Source organism: Acanthopagrus latus, chromosome 18 (genome assembly GCF_904848185.1).
Source record: "Acanthopagrus latus isolate v.2019 chromosome 18, fAcaLat1.1, whole genome shotgun sequence".
Lineage (NCBI taxonomy): Eukaryota > Metazoa > Chordata > Actinopteri > Spariformes > Sparidae > Acanthopagrus > Acanthopagrus latus.
In genome coordinates, this window is record NC_051056.1 from 18,651,070 (window position 1) to 18,669,436 (window position 18,367).

The 18,367-nt window shown below is 44.8% G+C and overlaps 1 protein-coding gene and 1 long non-coding RNA gene across 2 annotated transcripts in view; one reads left to right on the plus strand and one right to left on the minus strand.

Annotated features, from left to right (window-relative positions):
• The window catches only part of LOC119007163, a 17,827-nt gene extending 2,424 nt beyond the window's left edge, over positions 1-15,403 (plus strand). The window contains exons 2-3 of the long non-coding RNA XR_005071046.1: positions 11,828-11,934; positions 14,595-15,403. This is a non-coding gene — a long non-coding RNA (uncharacterized LOC119007163). The remainder of the gene's footprint in view (positions 1-11,827; positions 11,935-14,594) is intronic.
• Positions 1,332-14,865, minus strand: spon2a (spondin 2a, extracellular matrix protein). The gene is made up of 6 exons (XM_037076592.1): positions 14,758-14,865; positions 9,395-9,623; positions 6,051-6,271; positions 2,312-2,503; positions 1,781-1,952; positions 1,332-1,592 (listed from the first exon to the last, which is right to left on the minus strand). The coding sequence occupies exons 2-6, from the start codon at positions 9,621-9,623 to the stop codon at positions 1,405-1,407; spliced, it is 1,002 nt and encodes a 333-aa protein (XP_036932487.1). The 5' UTR covers positions 14,758-14,865; the 3' UTR covers positions 1,332-1,404.
• Positions 15,404-18,367: the final 2,964 nt, after the last annotated feature.

The window sequence follows — 18,367 nt, forward strand, 5'->3', positions numbered from 1 at the left end:
AAAATCTCAGCATTAAAATATCAAAAGAGATGATAATAATACAAATATTTTCATTTCTGTAAAAACCTGCATCTCATTATAAAATAGGCCAGCCCCTTCAGGCCAACTCCGGGCCTCAAGTCAGCTATTATGTGTTTCTTGTGAAAGGTGATATTTATAAATCAGGGTGTGAGGTTATTTTGAAAGAGCCACATGTGCCAAGCATGTATAGGTTACCTATGTAAACTAATGCCTCCATGCCTGTAAAAGTATGCAGTATGTGCAAGGACTTTTGTGTGCAGAATGTGTGTGTGCATAGAGAGTGTGTTAAAGATTTGTTATTCTGGTCGGCCACTATCATCAAGTCTCATACAGGTGTTATCAGGGACAGTTTCTATTCTTCATCGATGACAATTTATAAAAGTCACATTGTATCTGATCACATTCAAAGTGTGATCTCAAACTGTCCAACACCCTGCTACAATCAGACATTATTTTCCCTTTATTTTTACTAAAATACACCCAGAGGAATGCACACTCTTGTAAAAGCAGGCTGCACAGGTATTCCAGCAAGTCTTAAATTGCCACAAACACACAAATCCTTTGCATTATCAAGGAAGCGCTCGAGATGCAGCAACATTTTTCAGTCCAGCAGTAATAACATGAAAGTCCCAGTGTTTGAATACTGGCAGTATCTGTTAGGGGTGGGCTGGTGAACAATGCCATCGTCCACCACTGATGGCTGACTTCAGCTGCTGACCCCAACCATCGTATCCATTGTTATTTTAAAAGGCGTCCCACCAGAGAACACCATGAAGTTGTGTGTCCCCTCAGAGTAGCCGTAATGTGGCAGTTTGTGATATGTGGGTGAGAAAGTGAAAAGAAGTTTGTTGCTGTCCAGTTTGCTAACATTACATCTCCATGCCCTGTTTGTTATTGTCAGATTAAACCAGCTCATTGAGGCAAACCCAAGACACTCATTTGTGGCGGCGGTGGTGCTTGTCTTCGGACCGCTGTTAGTGTGTTTCTTTCAACCGTGCAGTTGTTATTCACATTTGCTTAGCCTCCTCTGTAAAGCTAGCCAGCTAACTTTGTTTTAAGTTTCTGAGGCTGAGCACAGTTACATTACAGACACTATGTATGTATGTTGCGGGATGACTGAAGACAGTTTCTTCTGCTTGGTGAGACAGTTGGATGGTGCCGTCAGAGCGGCAGTGGAAAACAGCTGTGACTGTTGCTTTACGGCAACACTGAGGGGACACACCGCCTCAAATTAAGAAACACATGTTACTACCCCCTCACCCCACCCCCACCCCCAAACAACAATGTCATCGGTCCTCATGATGTTTCACTATGGAAATCGTCATATGCCAGTTTGGCAGTTGTCGCCAAACCTAGTATCTGTGTTTGTGTTCTCCTTGCGGGTTACTGGACTCTCATACAGCTGTGTGGCACACATTCCGTCTGTTCCTCGAGCTCAGGGCACGGGACGCCAGCATTTGCAGGCCGCAAGAGGATGTAACGTGTGCGGTGGCGGACACCACCTCTGGAGCACGGACCTAGACACAAACCCCAGGATGACCAGAGAGACACTTCACAGTCCAGTGGTGTCGCTGAATAGAGGGAAAAGAGTTGTCAGAATTATACAGTATGTGAAAGTAAAGAAAAACAGAATCTGCAGAAACGAGGGCAATCTCTTCGCACATCTACCTTCATGTGATACAAATTAATTCAATTGAATCACTCATTTTGACCCTTTGCGGGTAAAATGTTTGAGGCCCATGTGATGCTGCCGTCTTACCTGAGAAACGCTGGGGGCTGATAGAGTTCGGGAGGATATGATTGGACATTGGGGCCTGATGGCCAGGTGATCTGATCTGTCGAGTGATCTTTATGCTGGCGATGGGTGGGAGCTCCTTTAAGCGTGGATAGTAGAAGGAGTTGGCTGGATGGTTTGGCATCTGAGATGTGATCTGAAGTCGGCAAAGAGCAGTGAGGCATAATTCATCGAGAGAGAGACAGCAGATTCAAGTTCAAGAGCACAATAGCCCACTTTAAAACATATGCTGGGAAAGGATAGATGGTGTATTACGTAAGTGAGGCCCTTTTTTTTACTCTAATCATTTCAGGTCAGGCACGAATGCCGCCAAGTAATCATTGCAGTGAAGACAGCTAGGAATGATGCCCCAAATGAGCCATGCTGCAAACCTATTTTAAGAAGACAAGGGCCATCCACCTTGCTTTGTCTTTGGAATAACCACAAAAAATGACTAAAGTAATGAGTAAATGTGCAAAGAAATTGTTTTTTGTACTTGGGGACATTATAGTTCACCTTTGTGATGTTTTCAGGTGGGCTGGTGGGGAAGTTGGGAGAGGAGAAAGTGAATCCACTGTCTGTCCCAGCATCATAAGGCTGGAGGTCAATGGTCACTTCCTGTTTCCACTGCCTGCCCTCGCAAAGGTTCAGGCTGTCCACACCGATGAACCAGTCAGGGCTGGGGATCATTTTCACCAGCAGGGACAACTGTGGGTCAGAAAATGGAGAGAGAATACAGTTGGTTCTGACTAATTCAAATGAATTGTAGCAACTCTGTGACCCCTTAACTTTTTACCATTCACCATCCTCAGGTCAAAATATTTGTCTAAAACTTTGGTTTATGGCTAGAAGACTAACAAGGCTCTGATCAGCAGAGATAAAAGACTTTGTTTGGTTGGTTGGTTGATGTCTGTAATTTTGTTTTTTTGCTAATACAATTGTTTTGTATTTGCTGTGTGCATGTTGATGAGATGATGGGGCTTTCTGTGAATGCAACTACAAAGAAAATGCAATGAAATGCACGAAGGCAAAAGTTAGAGCCCTGCTGGACTCACCAGGCTTGAATGATTATCTGAGCACAGCTGTGATTATTTTTTGGCTGTAATCAAAACTTGAACTGTGGCACTTTGGATGAATAGCTGAACAACTTTGGGGAGGAACAGGAAAAAAAACAATCAGCTGGTCTTAAGAAAGTTGATTACCCCTCCAAAGTACTGTTGTCTGTCTAAATACGCTGTGTGTCGAATAAGTTAAAGGACTGATGGAGAGATATGAAGTTACACACAAGCACTGTTGATGTCAGGATTTATAAACTTGGTAATTTATAAATGCATTAACTAGGGAATGCATGTGTGCATGCATGCACCCACTCAGTTTCCTGTGCAGGGTTAGACTGTCTCCTGTGTGATGGATGTTTCCTCAGAGCTGGTGACCTCATACAGGAAGTGGCCTGCATGGGGTCAGCACACGCTGAGGTGGCAGACGCCCAGAAAACAGCGCATTTGAAAACGCCTCCGCACTTGTGGCCTGATACTCGAGGACCACAGTAAAGCCACTAAGGCTCGCATGGCTTTTGGATGGAGAAGCGCTGGAATGGACATCTAACCAGTGCACCAGGCAGACCCCAGCTGACACTACCTGCCCCCTATCTTGACTTTTCTTGACTGTGACACATGGTGAGACACAGAGAAACTCAATCAGAAGCAGGTCTGTCACTTTTTAGAAACCTCCTCTGACCCCGTCCTTCATTCCTTCCTTACTTTTATCCCTCCTCTTGTCCTTTTTAGCCTCCTCTCAAACAGCGTTTTTTTTTCCAAGAATCCCCATCCTGCTGCCTCAGTCATTAAGGACGTCTACGCAGGGGTATGCCTCCCTTATCACTGGCTTGATCAGTCAGTGCTGGTTCGCAATATGCTGGCCAGGAAGTATATCTAGAGCACAGACAATTGCTCAAAGCTCCCGTTATCCCTCTAAATGTTTTCTCCATCACAGCAAAATCTTCCGTAGAGCCCCAGAGAAAACGAGCTGTCCTAGAAAACGTGGAACTTACACACCTTAATGCCCAGGAATCCTACTTTCTGTAGTGCCACTGATCTTAGAAAATACTGAATCTTTACGAGCAAGGCCACTCACATCCTGAATTGTGCTTATTTGGATTTATCCGTCTGTTTGGATCCTGAACAGCAAAAACAGTCGGCTCATGAATACGGAGATGGAAATCATATGTGTTTGGGATTTTTGGGGCATTGCGTATGATTCTTTTTGATTTGTGGGGGAGGATAAAAGCGATGGGATTTGTATACAAGTGTGCGAGAAAGAGAGAGAGAGAAATGCACGACTATGAGATTAGGCTGTCAGTAGATTCACGTCATTCTGTCTGTCTTGGTCATGTTGGACACAATCACACGAGTCATACTGTTCTAAAAACAGACAGGCCGGTTTAAAAGCCGCCACAGACATCTTGTACCTAGATGACGAGCTGTTAATCTGCTGTCTATGACAAGTACTTACCAAAGATGCCCTTTGACAGGGTTGTTTATGATTTATAAGGGCCCTCGGGTTCAGGCAATGGAATAACCAATAAACAAATGTAGGTCACCAGTCTCAGGCAGGCACACACCTATTCCTAAAAAAACGCCAGTAAAATCTCTGCCCTTCCTCTTCACCTCTTCCTCTCTCACTCATCAGCTACATATGCTTTACACATAAAGGAATGCTTTATTTCAAGGTGTAACTGTTTCAGTCGTATGACACATTTTTCCACAGTGCCGTACCTCATTCCTACCCTGAATCCTTTACCTTTGATTAAGCCCCAGGCCCAAATTTAGCCCCAGTCTCAGAAGAAAAAACTAAGCGACCACAACCCTCAGCTTCCAGACTCACTTATTATTCAACAACAGTGATAACCTGTAGTCCAGTGATGAGCAAAGATGTACCCTAGATGGAGATTTAGCTTCTGGTCCACATTTATCAGCCTTTCTTTCTTCTTTTTCTTTTTTTACCTCAAAAGTGGGGCAGTACGCATCTTCAGCAGCCAGAGTTTACCAGATCAAAAGGGTGTCTTCCAGGGTTAACTTGTTTTAGTGCCAAATACGGATAGATCCCAAAGGATAATAGCACAAAGAGGAAGGGTTCACCTGGCTGGTATGGTAAGGAAGAATGATCACAGCAATCAGTAACTTTCTGTGTGCATATGAGCATGTGAGAATATAGCATTAAGATTTGAACCTGTTCTTTTCTTTAACCGTTAAAGCTGATTTGTTATTAAAATGAGTGTTAAATAGCCCTGTATTTGAACAGTTATCATCACAGTAATAAGCCGGCTGTGGCTCAGTTATAGAATCATTCAGTAAAAGAGAAAAGATTTTTCTGGTATCCCTGCCCACTTAATCTAATCTGGACACAAAATTGTATGACTCCTTCTGTCCTGGTTCGTATACCGGCTGTGAAGGAAAAGGGAAAGCTACCAATTCCAGCATCGGCGACGCTTTCTACTAAACAGACTAGGCCAATGATGTCCAAATCCCAGACGATCTATAGTCTCATGTAATGATAAAGATTTATTGATGTTTTTCACCGCTCTAGATGCAGTTGCTGTCAGGGGGATGACAACAAGATTTCAAGAGATAGTCCAGCACATAAGCCCCTATAATATGACATGATGTCATTTTCACTTTTTTTTTTTTTCTACATATTTAACAAACAATATTATGTGTTCATTAGTGGGACTAAGAGGTGCTGGCAGGCCAGTGTGGTTACTGTCGGACGGAGCCGGAGCTAACCCAACAGGCTGCTAACCCAACAGGCTGCTAACCCAACAGGCTGCTTGCTGCAGCTTCATATTAACCGCGCAGACATGACAGTGGTAACGGTCTTCTCATTTAAATCTTGGCAAGAGAGTGAACAAAATGTGTTTCCTAAATAGCCATGCTACCCCTTGTACTGAACTTCATCCTGAGCTCACAGAGTTCAGTGGGACAGGCGGCAGACATAGTGCAGACCGCGCAGGATGGATGTGGGCGTTTGTGGCTGCAGGGCTTCAGCACTCGGGCTAAACATAGTGTGATTGGATAGTGGAAAGAAGTGGTGAAGTGTTTGGTCAGAGCGGATGGCCGACGTTATGTGGCGGCCCGGGTCACCAGATGACTGCACAGATTCAGTCGAACAGACGGTGTGTGTGACTTACTGTGTCTGAGCATGTCTGTGTGCTCTTGTGAATGACTATTGCTTCTACTTAAGTTTTATTCGTGCCTACCAGTGAGCTCCGGGGCTGCATGAGCAACTCAGTGGAGCTGTGCCCGATGCCGTTAGGGATGCCGGCCGTTCGGTACATGGCGCCGACTGTGCGTCTCTTCCTGGCCTCCTTGGCCGCCTTCATCAGTTCCACCGTCACCCCGACTTCAGCGAAGCTCTGCACGCCTGCACTGGCTGGAGCACCCTCCTCCCAGAGCCGAAAATGCCGATTATGGCTGACCGCTAAAGAGAGAAAAGAAACACAAGAAAGCGGAGAAGACAGGAGTAAGATGCTTATTCGCTGGAATGCATATCAATGTCAATGAAACACCACAGAGCCTCAGCCAGACGGTGAGATCATTTCCACCATGGAGCCTGTATGTATGTCTATGGTTGCCTCCTACTTCCTGCAATTAAACAGATAATTCTGAAGGAGTTGGCCACATGCATGTCTCTGGCATTATTGTACGGTTATAGTTACGTCCTCCTCGTTCTCGATCTATCACTGATAAAACCACAGCAATGGCTGAGGCTGCCAGTCCATAGGTCAGGAGCTCGAAGTCAGCAGCCAGATGGAGGGCAACACTCTTTCAAACAATTATTAAAACTGTTATTGATACTTTTTCATTCTCTCTGAGCCAGCAGAACCATTTTATTCACATTCTCATATTTAGTCCTGGTTATCTATGAAATCTGTTGAGAATCAGGAGATTGATTTAGGTTAAACTGTTTCTGCCGCAGGTTCTGGAGCTCCATATTGAAACCCACATAGCCACTGGCCTGAGCCAGTGGTTTTAAGGGCAGAGTAAGGTTAGCCAGAAACACGCTGACAAATGCTCTGATGGTTCTGCCTTACCTCACTTTTCAGAGCTGCATACAGGCGCACATACACACTCGCTCATTTATACTTAAACACTCTTGACACATGTGTTAACACACACACCGCACCGCGCCACACACACAACCTGCCCAGCACACTTCACACACTATCTTGTTTCTCCCCAAACTGCCATTAGTTACGCACTTAATTGCATTTCCATCCTAACAAATTTCCCACAAGCGTCAAGACCTTGAAACTCAATAACACATCACGTTTAAGCCCCACCAAGATGTTAAAGCCCACTTCCAGCCCTCACTAAATTGCTTGTGTTTTTTCTCCGGCCAAGACAAACTCCATTCCCTCTTCATCTGGCAGTGTCCTTGGTCCCTCACCCCCAGGTCTCCAAAATAACACAAAACCATCGCAGGCCCCCAAACCCCTCGACAGGTTATGCTTTTCTTTGTGCTTTCAAAAAAAAAATCAATTTCCAAATTTTGACCCCTACCAGCCCAACGAGGCCCCTGTGTTTTTGTTCTTGTGTGACAAAGAACACTCCTTGTCCCCTGATGTGGAAAACTTTTACTTAGTGTCAGTCTTCATCCCGACGAAGAGACGAATAAACTGCCTCAGTTACTCTTACGTAAATGTATGAGTCTAAGTCGAACACAGATCTGTCCATAGAGGACAGATGTACACATGGACACAGCCTCACCAAATGCTTAAAGTAACAATACATTAACTTGGCTTTATGCAGTATGTCGTATGTCATAAAGCGGGCAGCAGACCATATGTGTGTACCTCTTGGTCAATGTTGTCTCAAAGCGGATTGTTACTAAAGGTTCATTTTGGCCCCCTTGGATCCAAAAATGAATATAACTGAATATCACTAGCATTGCTAAGCACAACTATGGTGAACTACACTGACTCTTTACAAGTGTTGCTCCTGGCTTTGTAGGCCTATATTAGCATCCCAACATGGCTGGTCCTCGGACCACTGTTGATCCTGTGGTTTAGACAGAACACGCTACGCTACCTCTGGTTTCTTTTAAAGTGGGGGTCACGAATGGTTTTAATTGATCCTCGGTCACGATAACTCTATCTCCTCACCTAAGTGGTTCTTTGTTCTAGACCAGCAAAGTGTTGGTGCCACTCTTTTCCAGGCCGGGAGCCAGTTCTTTGGGAGTTTTTTGAAGCAAGAGTGGCTCAAGGACCAGTCATGTTCGGATGCTGGTGTAGGTATGCAAAACCAGGCGTAGCAAAGAGTCAAAGTAGTCATTTTTGTTCTGAGTTCCAGGTTGAACCAACTCCAGCTTGATCCAGCTTAATCCAACACCAGTTCAGAACCAGCGCTTGGTTTTGCTTTGGTCGAAAAAGGGGTCTGTGAGACCGAGAAGGACAGAGAATTCTCTTCACAGATATTAACAAGGAGAGAAGCTGTCGACAAACATCGTTTCCACGACGTAAACCTAAGAGGTCGTCTCTGTGAAACTATTGGCTCTACTGCCCCCAATGATTTCTGGCGGCTCGTCCACATCCGTAAACTTTCACAAATATGCAGCGCAAGGTACGGACAGACAACTCCATCCTTACCCATATCTTACATTGAGTTTGGGTGCCTGAAGGTACAGATAAGATGAGCCTCGAGGAGATTCCAGACTTCCTAAAGTCTGCTCACAGAAGTATACCAACTGTGAAGGACAGTGTGTAACCATAGCAACATATGAGACACAGAATCAAATATTCCTCTATGATCACACATTTCACCCACACACCCCGTTCACCGGTGCCCAAGGACATTAAAACCATTATGGGTGTGTCACAATCTCCGGTGCCTCTCTCTATATGAAGTAAGTAGGCCATCACTGTCTTGGCAGGGCAGCAGGGCACCAGTGACAGACACATCACTGTCTGTGGCTTTGTCTGGTTTCCAGCTCTAACACACACATGCATGCACACACATGTACAAACATCTGCCAGCCACCCCCATTCTCCATGGCTCGGAAAAAAAGAGCAGAATAGAGGCCCCTCAAATCGCATCCTCTTCTTCTCCTCCTGGCTCTGGGGTAAGCGGTCTGACCCCAGCTATCATCACCCACCTTCACCAGCTCCGAAACCTCTCCTCCAGTGTTCAGCGCCAACGCTGCGGTAAACCAGCGGATATGTGGGAAGGTGCGTAGGATCGAGTTGAAGAAATAGAGAAATATTAAAGATATGGCTGGACAGAAGTTGGAAATAACCACCATCTGGTAGCATTTAGGCTGTCTTTTTGCTCTCTGTGCCTTGCTGCTTTGCTCATTAACATCTCTCATCCCTGGGTATGTGTCTGTGTGTCAATGAGGATCTGCTTTAGGTGGAGCTCAGGGTTCCTTCACCTCTGTGTTGTCATTTTTTTGACTAAGGGAGGTGACCTAATATCCCTTTACTCTCCCTGCTCTTTCAAGCCTGAAGTAGAAGTCGAAATCCATCAGATTGTCAGACTTCAGAGGTTGGATTTTTTTTATAAGTAAGAGCTGGTTTTCCAATAACCTGTTTCGCAGCTTTCTCACCTATGAGTTTGGACCACTGTGCAGGAGGCCGGAACAGTGGATACTGCTTGGGGAAGGCCTGTGGGCTCCAGTGACCTGTAAAAACCAGTATGTAGGAAGCAGGACCCTTGGCTGTGCATTCGGTCCCATTGAGCGGTCGCAAAGGCCCCGCAAATGAGAGGCAAAGCTTCAGAAGCACGACGAGTAGCTGCTGCAGCCAACCGCAGGTCAGGTGCTCTGATGACATCATCTGAAAGAAATGGAGAAATGAAAAATGGTTGTTTAAGTTTTCCTCTCCCGTGGTAGATGTATCAGGTTTGCACATGATTGAGTGCCCAGCACAAACACAGGTAGTGATGATGCTGCTTCTGTTTACTTGAATTCATTCGATGCGGGGGTTCTTTTAGAAGTATGTCAGCGTTTGTCCAACAGCAGTCGCATGAATGGAACATTTCACCCCCAAATTTAAAAAAAAAAAAAAAAAAATCTGTCTAGAGTGTGGTGTGGTTTTGTAAATGTGGGTCACTGACCTCTCTGGAATATAATAGAAATAGATGGGACTGAAAGAGCCTGAAAAACAATGTGTTATGTGTTATATATGTGCAAGACACTGTTGATATTCTGGATTTTTAGATATTATGTTTAAGGACAATTTTTGGATACTGTTACTTGAGTATTTCCATTTTCTGCTATGTTATACTTCTAATCCACTAGATTTTAGAGGCAAATTGCATAATTTATACTCTGCTACATTTATTTGATAACTTACATTTTACAGATTGCAAAATCTAGCCAATGTGACAGTAAGGTCTCTTGATTATCCTGAGGCAGACATCTCTAAAGCTGACAACTCCAAAACTTGGCAGATCACACCAAGACTATCTGCATGGGTTAACAGCAGAGCAGGTACGAGGAAAGAACATGTCATTTTGAATACGGGATGAATTGTCCCTTTAAAATGAACTTTTTTAGGAAACCAAACCCAGGCAATCCTGGAAAATCAGTCTAACGGGAAGTTCCACGTCCCTGCCCTCATATCACAACACATACGTTTTATCTAGGAACTAAGCTCATTGAACTCATCGGCCCTGGAGCCTTCGATTTAAAAAAAGTCCTCCCATCCCCCCTGTTAGGGCCTGTTAGTGTTAATCTGTGGCTACACGGCAAAACGGTTAACATTCATTGCTGTCACTTTAATGTCTGCCGCAGAGGCAGGCCTAAAATAAAACAACACAGATGACATCTACGAGGACAGATGCAAATCCTGTCTGCTCTGGTGCTCTACTGACCTCACCGACTGACCATCCACTGACCACCGGCTGCTGAGTCAGACTGTGAGGAGAGCAGAGGAGGCCACGTGAGTGATAATTGCCACCTTTATAGCGTTGGGATGAGGTGAACTGTCTTTTTTATTTTATTTTACGAGGCGTCGTGGGATGAATGTAAATCAGAGCTATGCTGCCCGTCTTCACTCTGCACAAGCCGTCTCTCCTCTCCACCTTCACCTCCCACCCCTGCTCTCCAACCCAGCTGTCTGTTTCAGATGGTGCAGAATTAAAGCGGCAAACACTTCTTTTGTTCTGTGTGTGCAGGTCTGTGTGCCAATTATACTAATGTTCCGAGTTTGTAGGGCTGCATACAAAATGTGAGCTCTGAATTGACCGGTATTTATTTTCAGGGCGGATAACAGATATTTGGAACCAATAAAAAACATTTGTAGTAAAACAAAAATTAAAAAATGACCAGTGATGAAATGTAACTTTGTGAAATTTACTTTGGTTCTGTACTGGCACAGATTTTAGGAGCATTTCCATTTTCTTCTTTTTTCTACTTTCCATTTCTTTGAAAACTTCAGCTAAACTATTTATTTTGAACATTTAGTTTATTCAGTGTTTATAGGCTACTTCTCATGATGTGTGATCAGAAAGTGTTGTTGATGGGACACTGAGTCCACAGAGCAGTGACTATAGACAGAGAGAGAACGCTGCATCAGAGCCAAAGAAGGGAATTTTTCAAATTTAATTTATTACAAAAACTGGTGATACTGACAAATCCGAAAAATGCTTAATATCAGCCCCGACAATCGGCCGGACTGATAATTGGGCAAAACCAGAAACCACCGAAAGAAGTACAGGACGGGGATGACGCAGTTTTATTTACCATCTTGCGCTGGGATCACACCAGCTGTGACACATAAATATCTGGCAGAGTGCTCAAAACCACCACTTTGGTTGTTCCCGCTACAATAGTTGTTACCAGGATGACGTTTTAACATGATGACACATCCACCCACACACTCAGACTCACCCACATACACATGAGGTGAAAATGCTATCTGCCATGGTTGGTAAAAAAAAAAAAAAAATGATGTTATTTCCAGTTAAATAACAGATGTTTTAACTTTGAGTTTATAACATGATGTCAGATTGATTTTTCTCTTTGTGTGTTGCACAGAGGGACAATGATGCTTTGCGGCTGCAGCCTTGTGCGACGTTTCTAAGGGTTACTATACTATAACTAAACCGCCAAGCAGCTGCAGAATGCAGACAGTTAAATTTGGGGTAAGTCGACACACACTCACTCACACATGCAGGCGCGCACGTGCACGCAAACACACATACACACCGACACACATAAGAGTCGTGTCCTGCTGCACAATGTCCCTGAAGTTTATTTCCAGAGGTCAGATAGTATTACTCTGCCAATATAGCTGCAAAACTCCAACTCTGACACATTTCTGACCGCAGACTTCCACTGAATGTTGCTCCAGTGTTTTATCAATTCCCTGTCCCCATTAAATGTATATTAACCACTGCACGATTTAACAGCCAGCCATAAAAATACCTCAAGTATGGAGACACACAGAGCCCAGCTTTGATCTCACTGCTCAGTCATCTGATCACCTCACTGGCTGCAACTTTGCAGCTCTGCAGGGGGCCGACAAAGCCCCAGGTCGAGCTGCTGAACCTCTTCCAAAAAAGTAACTTTCTTTTGGAAAGATGTCTTGATAGTATTAGTTTGCAGACTGATCAGCTGGTTTTCACACTTGCGACCAAGCTCTGTGGGTTAATGGAGGTTCAGCTGGAGGTTTTTCACATCAGTGTGAGATCTTAACTGCTACCTGTCTGCTCCATTTTAGTATACAAAAGGAGGTCAGTCCTGTCGCAGGCTGCTGCAAAGATTTACCTGTATTTGGCACTTTTACGCACACATTCCAGAGAAAAGAGATCAACATTTATAACTGGGAATTTTCACACACTCAACATGACCTCTTTCTCCAAAAGGACTTGTTGCTTAAATACAGTGGAGATACTCCGTTGCGGGTTACAACAACCATTACTCAGGTGACCCCCATTCTACACTGTGCTCAGAAGACCCTTCGACCTTCCCTCTGAACTTGTCACACTGACACCATAACACACTAAAGAGACATTTCTTGAATTTCCACACTTCCACACTGAACTTTATCAGTCAACACACATGCGCGCACACACACACAGCTGCTACCAGCTGATGTCTGCTCTTGAAAGCACATGCAGCAACAATAATAGACTGCGTGGTATTTGTTAATGCATGCAGAGGCACGCACTTTATTCTCAGTTTACACACACATGTGCGCTCACGCTGCCGACTCTCTCAGCGCTCCCATCAGCCAGCATAGATAGACACATGCAGCAGTTTTTCTGTCGGGCACAAGACACAATAAAATGAGGGGATGTGGCGCGGAGCCAAACGTGGCGGCCGCCGCTCCATGGGCACCTTCACTGTGTAATTACAGCAGACTCATGCAGAGATAATACACACATCCAGCTCGCCTCATATATGCAGGTATGCACGCACAAGCACAGATTTGTGCACACAGTGGGAGGTAGGTTCATTTTTAACAAGGGGATGGTGGGGATGTAATTTGCTGTTTTCCCTAAGAAAACACTTTTTCCCATCAAGTTTTTGGGATCAGGAGCAGTGAGAGGAAAGATGCACTGAGTAGACTTTTTACACATGTGCACCAGTCTGCACAGGGATGGACAGAAAGACACACTCGGCCAGGAATGAATCTTAACAGTTCAGAAAGTGGACTCAGGCCGGAGCAGACAGTCATGACAGTGTGGGCAGCAGACAGAAACGTGAGCAGGACGCACAGATTTTTTGGTTTGCCTTTAGTATTAAACTAAATCCACATTTTAGCAGAAAAAAAAAACAGTAGGATGGACAGCGGGTGTGTATATATACATTGCACTAGTAAAAAATCATCCCTTCTGAAAGATGCAATTCCAACAAAAATGCCAGAAAGCTGTATTAATTAATTTATACATTTATTTACGTATCTGCGGTCTTTTTGTTGAGGATTAGCAACCACACTACAATTTTATCTCAAAAAAGGTACTTTCTTACACTTTTTTCTTTTTCCATATTCTTTTTCAGATCCAAAAAAAACAAGAATAAAGTGTTAGAAAATAACTTTTTAAAGATTAGATTTTGTGTATGTTACTTTTCCAATCTGATGCTACTTTATACGTCTTCATGCTTCACTGCAAATAAAATCCTGCAGTTTTTACACACAACACCAACAGATCTAGTTGCTGGTTATTTTTGAGAACACGATTTGAAAATATGATGCATTGTTACAGATTGAACACCTCAAAAGTTTACAAGAAGCACTGCAACATTAAAGAAATTAAAACTCATAATTCTTAAGAACATTTATTGTATACAATATTAATGAGGTAATGATACAAACTCATATTTTTACCTGAATAAACAAGCTGTTCTCAGAGCGGAAATAAGGTCCCCAGAACTGTGTTTTAAGCTAGAAAGGTGGCAGGGTCCGCCACATATAAACAAATTAAAACAGTATGAAATTGTGTCGTCCTTTAATTTCAGTTTTTAATTCAGTCTATTCAGCTATGACAATGATAAGAGTTTGTTCGTTTAGTTTGTTTAGGCACAAAAAAAAAATCAGAAGATGAAGATTTTCCTCCCCAAAATGACATAATGCACCTTTACAATGCTGCTCACACAATAATGCATCAGCCTGAACAATCCCTCAACACCACATGTTACTCTCTGAAGTAGCCACTGCATATCTTCAACTTGCTTATCTGTTTATAATTTGTAAGCACTAATTCTACAATACACTTTTAAAATAATACACATTTTGAATGCACAACTGTTACTTCTAATAGAGTATTTTTGCATTGTGTTGTCGCTTCTTTCCCCTCAGAAAAAGATCAGAACATTTCTTCCGCTGCTGCATCCGTTTACTCCAACATACCACATTTCATCCCAATGAAGAAACAAGCTGACTGGATGTCATATGGTTTTTTAAAAACAAAGGTGGAGTGTGATACTGCGGAGAACGAATGGAGCGTCGGTGTGTGTCCTACCTGTGTCGGGTCGGTCGGCGTCGGAGGAGAAGCTGCAGCACAGTCACTCAGTTCTCAGAGAGGATACAGCTCCACTGTCCGCCGCAGCCTTATCAGCCTCTATCCCTGTCTCTGTCTTTATCTCTCTCTCTCTCTCTCTCTCTCTCCAAGTTTCTCTCCTCCTCCTCCCTTCTCTCTCTCTCTCTCTCTCTCTCTCATTGTATCTCCTCACATTTCTCTCTCGCTTTCTCCCGCTACCTCTCGCTTTCTCCTCCCCCTCCTCCTCTTCTCTCCCCCTACCTCTCCTTGTATGGAGAGGCGGTTAACAGCCTCTCCTCCGCTGTCCCTCTCTCCCTCTATCTTTCTCTCTCCAGCCTCTCGGTGGCTGCGTAAACTCGGCAACCTCTTTGCTGACAAGGTAATCAACACCACATTGGCCTCCTTTAACATACACCACTCAGCATTGTGTTTTCTTACCCGCTCTGTCAGACGCGAGAGGCGTAGGTGTGCAGAATAATGGCAGGAGAGGAGAAAAGGGGAGAGATGAGGAGTTGGGGCTTATGCACAGACACGCAACCCGGACAACAGACGTCTGGACAGAAGCTTTTTACTTTCCGCAGGTCATTTACTGATTGGACATGGTGGGAATTAAAGAGTTTCAAATGGTCCTCTGTTCCCCCTTTCAGTTCTGTTCTGTGGCAGATCCAGCTGTGATCTCAGCCGAGCAACCCCTTCTCCTCAGGTCAGGGTGTGTGTGTGTGTGTGTGTGTGTGTGTGTGTGTGTGTCAGAGGAGTGTGGTCATCAGTTCCCACAGCTGGTACACACATGGGCGACCAGGGAGGTTTCTCTCACCGGCCGCCTTCTAACTTATCAACTAAACCAGGCCCGGTGCGTACGTGAGCGTGAAATCTCCAGGAACTTTTGTTACTTTCCATGGCCTTGACGCAACGAAGCAGCCAACCCTTTATTCCCTCGAACGATCACCCGTACACACGCGCACACGTACACATTCTTGGGCACAGCTTGGCTTCAGATCTGCTAATCAACCTGGGCAACGTCAGGCACGACCGAACCCTCGGTGGGACAACTGCAGACCTTTAAACTGACTCGGCCACGTCGCTGACTCGCCTGTGAACCTTCCAGGAATGAGTGGAGACGAAGAGGAGGAAGAAGAGGAGGAGGAGGAGGAGGAGGGGGAGGTGGGGGTTGCATGTGGATCAAGTAACAATTTGGACTTCGTGTCTTGCGGTCATAAACAATCAAGTAAACAATTACGCCCTGTGCCCATCTGTTTCAAGACTTTTCTTCATTCCTCCATCTCCAAAACCTCAGTCCTCTCTTCATCCATCCATCCATCTGTCTGTCCATCTTTTATTCTGTCTCTGCACTTGAAAGTAGGTTATGGGGAAAAAGCCAGACTTCCCCGCCGCTGCCTGCTGATTAATGACGGTGAGCTCAGCAGCCAGATTGACTCACATTAATGTGAAGCATCACTGACACACCGTCAGCCACGCAGGTGCGCGTGCACGTGAGCGTGCGCCGCACACACAACGTCCACGCTGGCAGCTTACGGCAGAGGACGTTTAGGCGAACCTATGCGGGAATTGATGATTATTTTGATTGCAAGAACACAGACGGCCATAGTTCTGAGTTTAACCGCAGTCTGCAGCACATGCGCACGCACACACCAACACACACGCACGCACACACACACACACACACACACACAGGGGAATGATTGCAGGTTGCCTGACTGACGCAAATCTCAAATAAAGCTGAGAGGTTTCTTCCTGTCAATCACGTGCTCACGTCAACGTTAACCGAGCCAAGTGAGTGAAGCGATGAGAGGAAAACCATGAGCTAATCACTGAGCGCTGGGCCGGGGCCATACTAGCTCTTGTGTCTCGGCCCCACCGCTGCAAACCCGCCAGACCCCTAAGAGAGATAGACATAAGGAAAGAGCAGTATTAGGAACAGATGGATAATGCCGATGGTGCACTGTGCTGAAAAGAGATGGAGGAAGGATAAGGGAAAATAAATGCATATATTTGTATCAGCTTTTGTTTTTCGAAAGTATCAGGCTGTTATTGTTTGTGTCATGACGTTTTGATCACAACGAAACGTGGTCCAGGAAACAACTATAGAGGCAGCTTTGATTATTTTTGCAGGCGTCTGTCTGTCCGACCTGTCTGTCTCTGGACAGACCTCGTCAGCATTGTAGCATTGCAACCATGGACGATGCAGTTACCAAATTTCAATGGTGAGTATTTGGGAAATGAAGGCAGAGGTCAAAGACGACCGTGGTCGGACCAATGGAGAGCCCTCACGTGATGATGCAGTAATCACTCTGGAGAAGTCAATGATCAGAACGTGAACATGTTGACAGGCGTTGCAGCTGGTGTGATCCCTTCAAGGCAAGATGAGCTATAGTTGTGATTCATTTTTATTAAACAAGACCGTTTACATCATGTTGTTTTCATCAGCAGCAAAAGGGAACTATGACTGTCTTGTTGTTGTTCAGTCCTGGTATCGAAATAATTTTAATGATCTTCATGTGTACCGAAGGCAGCATGCAGCGAGCTCACAGGAGCTCTGTGAGGCCATTAGTATGCTAACATGCGCACAGTGAGAATGCCACTATGTTTAGATGCTTATCATGTTCATCATCTCAGTTGTGCTTCTTTCTTTTTTTAAAAACAATTGCAAACACTCAACACAAATAAAGTAAAACTAGCTCTACAGCTGTCGAAATTGCAATTTTATCTCATGATGTCACCAATGTCTTTTCAATTCATTCGAGATACTAGAGTTTGGACAAAGAGGTCAGACTGATGCAGTCAGACGTCACATCTGAGTCACTCAGATGCCGGGATAATATTTGATCATTCCAAAGACAGCCGAAGACAAATTTTTATCTGCTCTGCCTCGGGGTTGGTAGTACGATCCCGTCCAAGTGGGGAGAGCTCATCTGTCTGGGGACTGATTCATCACACGGACATGTGCACTCACATGTTAACTTTCTCTCGCAGAGACATCCCAATGTGTCGTGCTGCTCTTCTCCCTCCCCATCGAGACCCAAAACAATCCTTGACTTTGTTGATGTTCTTCCGTGACCTTTGACCCACTTTGAGTCGCTTTCTTCTTTCATGTGACACACGCACGTAAACCAACAGAAGTTACCTGAGCAGGATGATCTGTTTTACCAAGCAGTTGATTGGAGGTGCTGATCCAGAAGTAGAACAGGTACCACTACTCCCATTTTACTGGTCTGACCACTGAGCTCCCAGCCTTGATGAAGTCTGAAGCTTTCAAAAACCCATCCTCCCCCATCTCCTCCTCCCCCATCTCCTCCTCCTCCTCCTCCTCCTCCTCCTCCTCTGCCTCTTGGACTAAACAAACAAATAAAAAAAATCTGGCTGCCCAGCAGGGGGGCTGTCAGGGGTAATGTATGGCGCTGGGCGAGGCGCGCGACGCTCCGCTGCACTCTGTTGCACAAGAGTCGGACTTATAGGAAGCAACGGGCCAAAGTGTGTTTGAAGTGTGTGTGAATCAGGTCTGTTAAAATACTACTCGCATCCTGGGCCTCCTTCAACGACACACACTGGTCTGTTACGTAATGCGCCTTGTCCC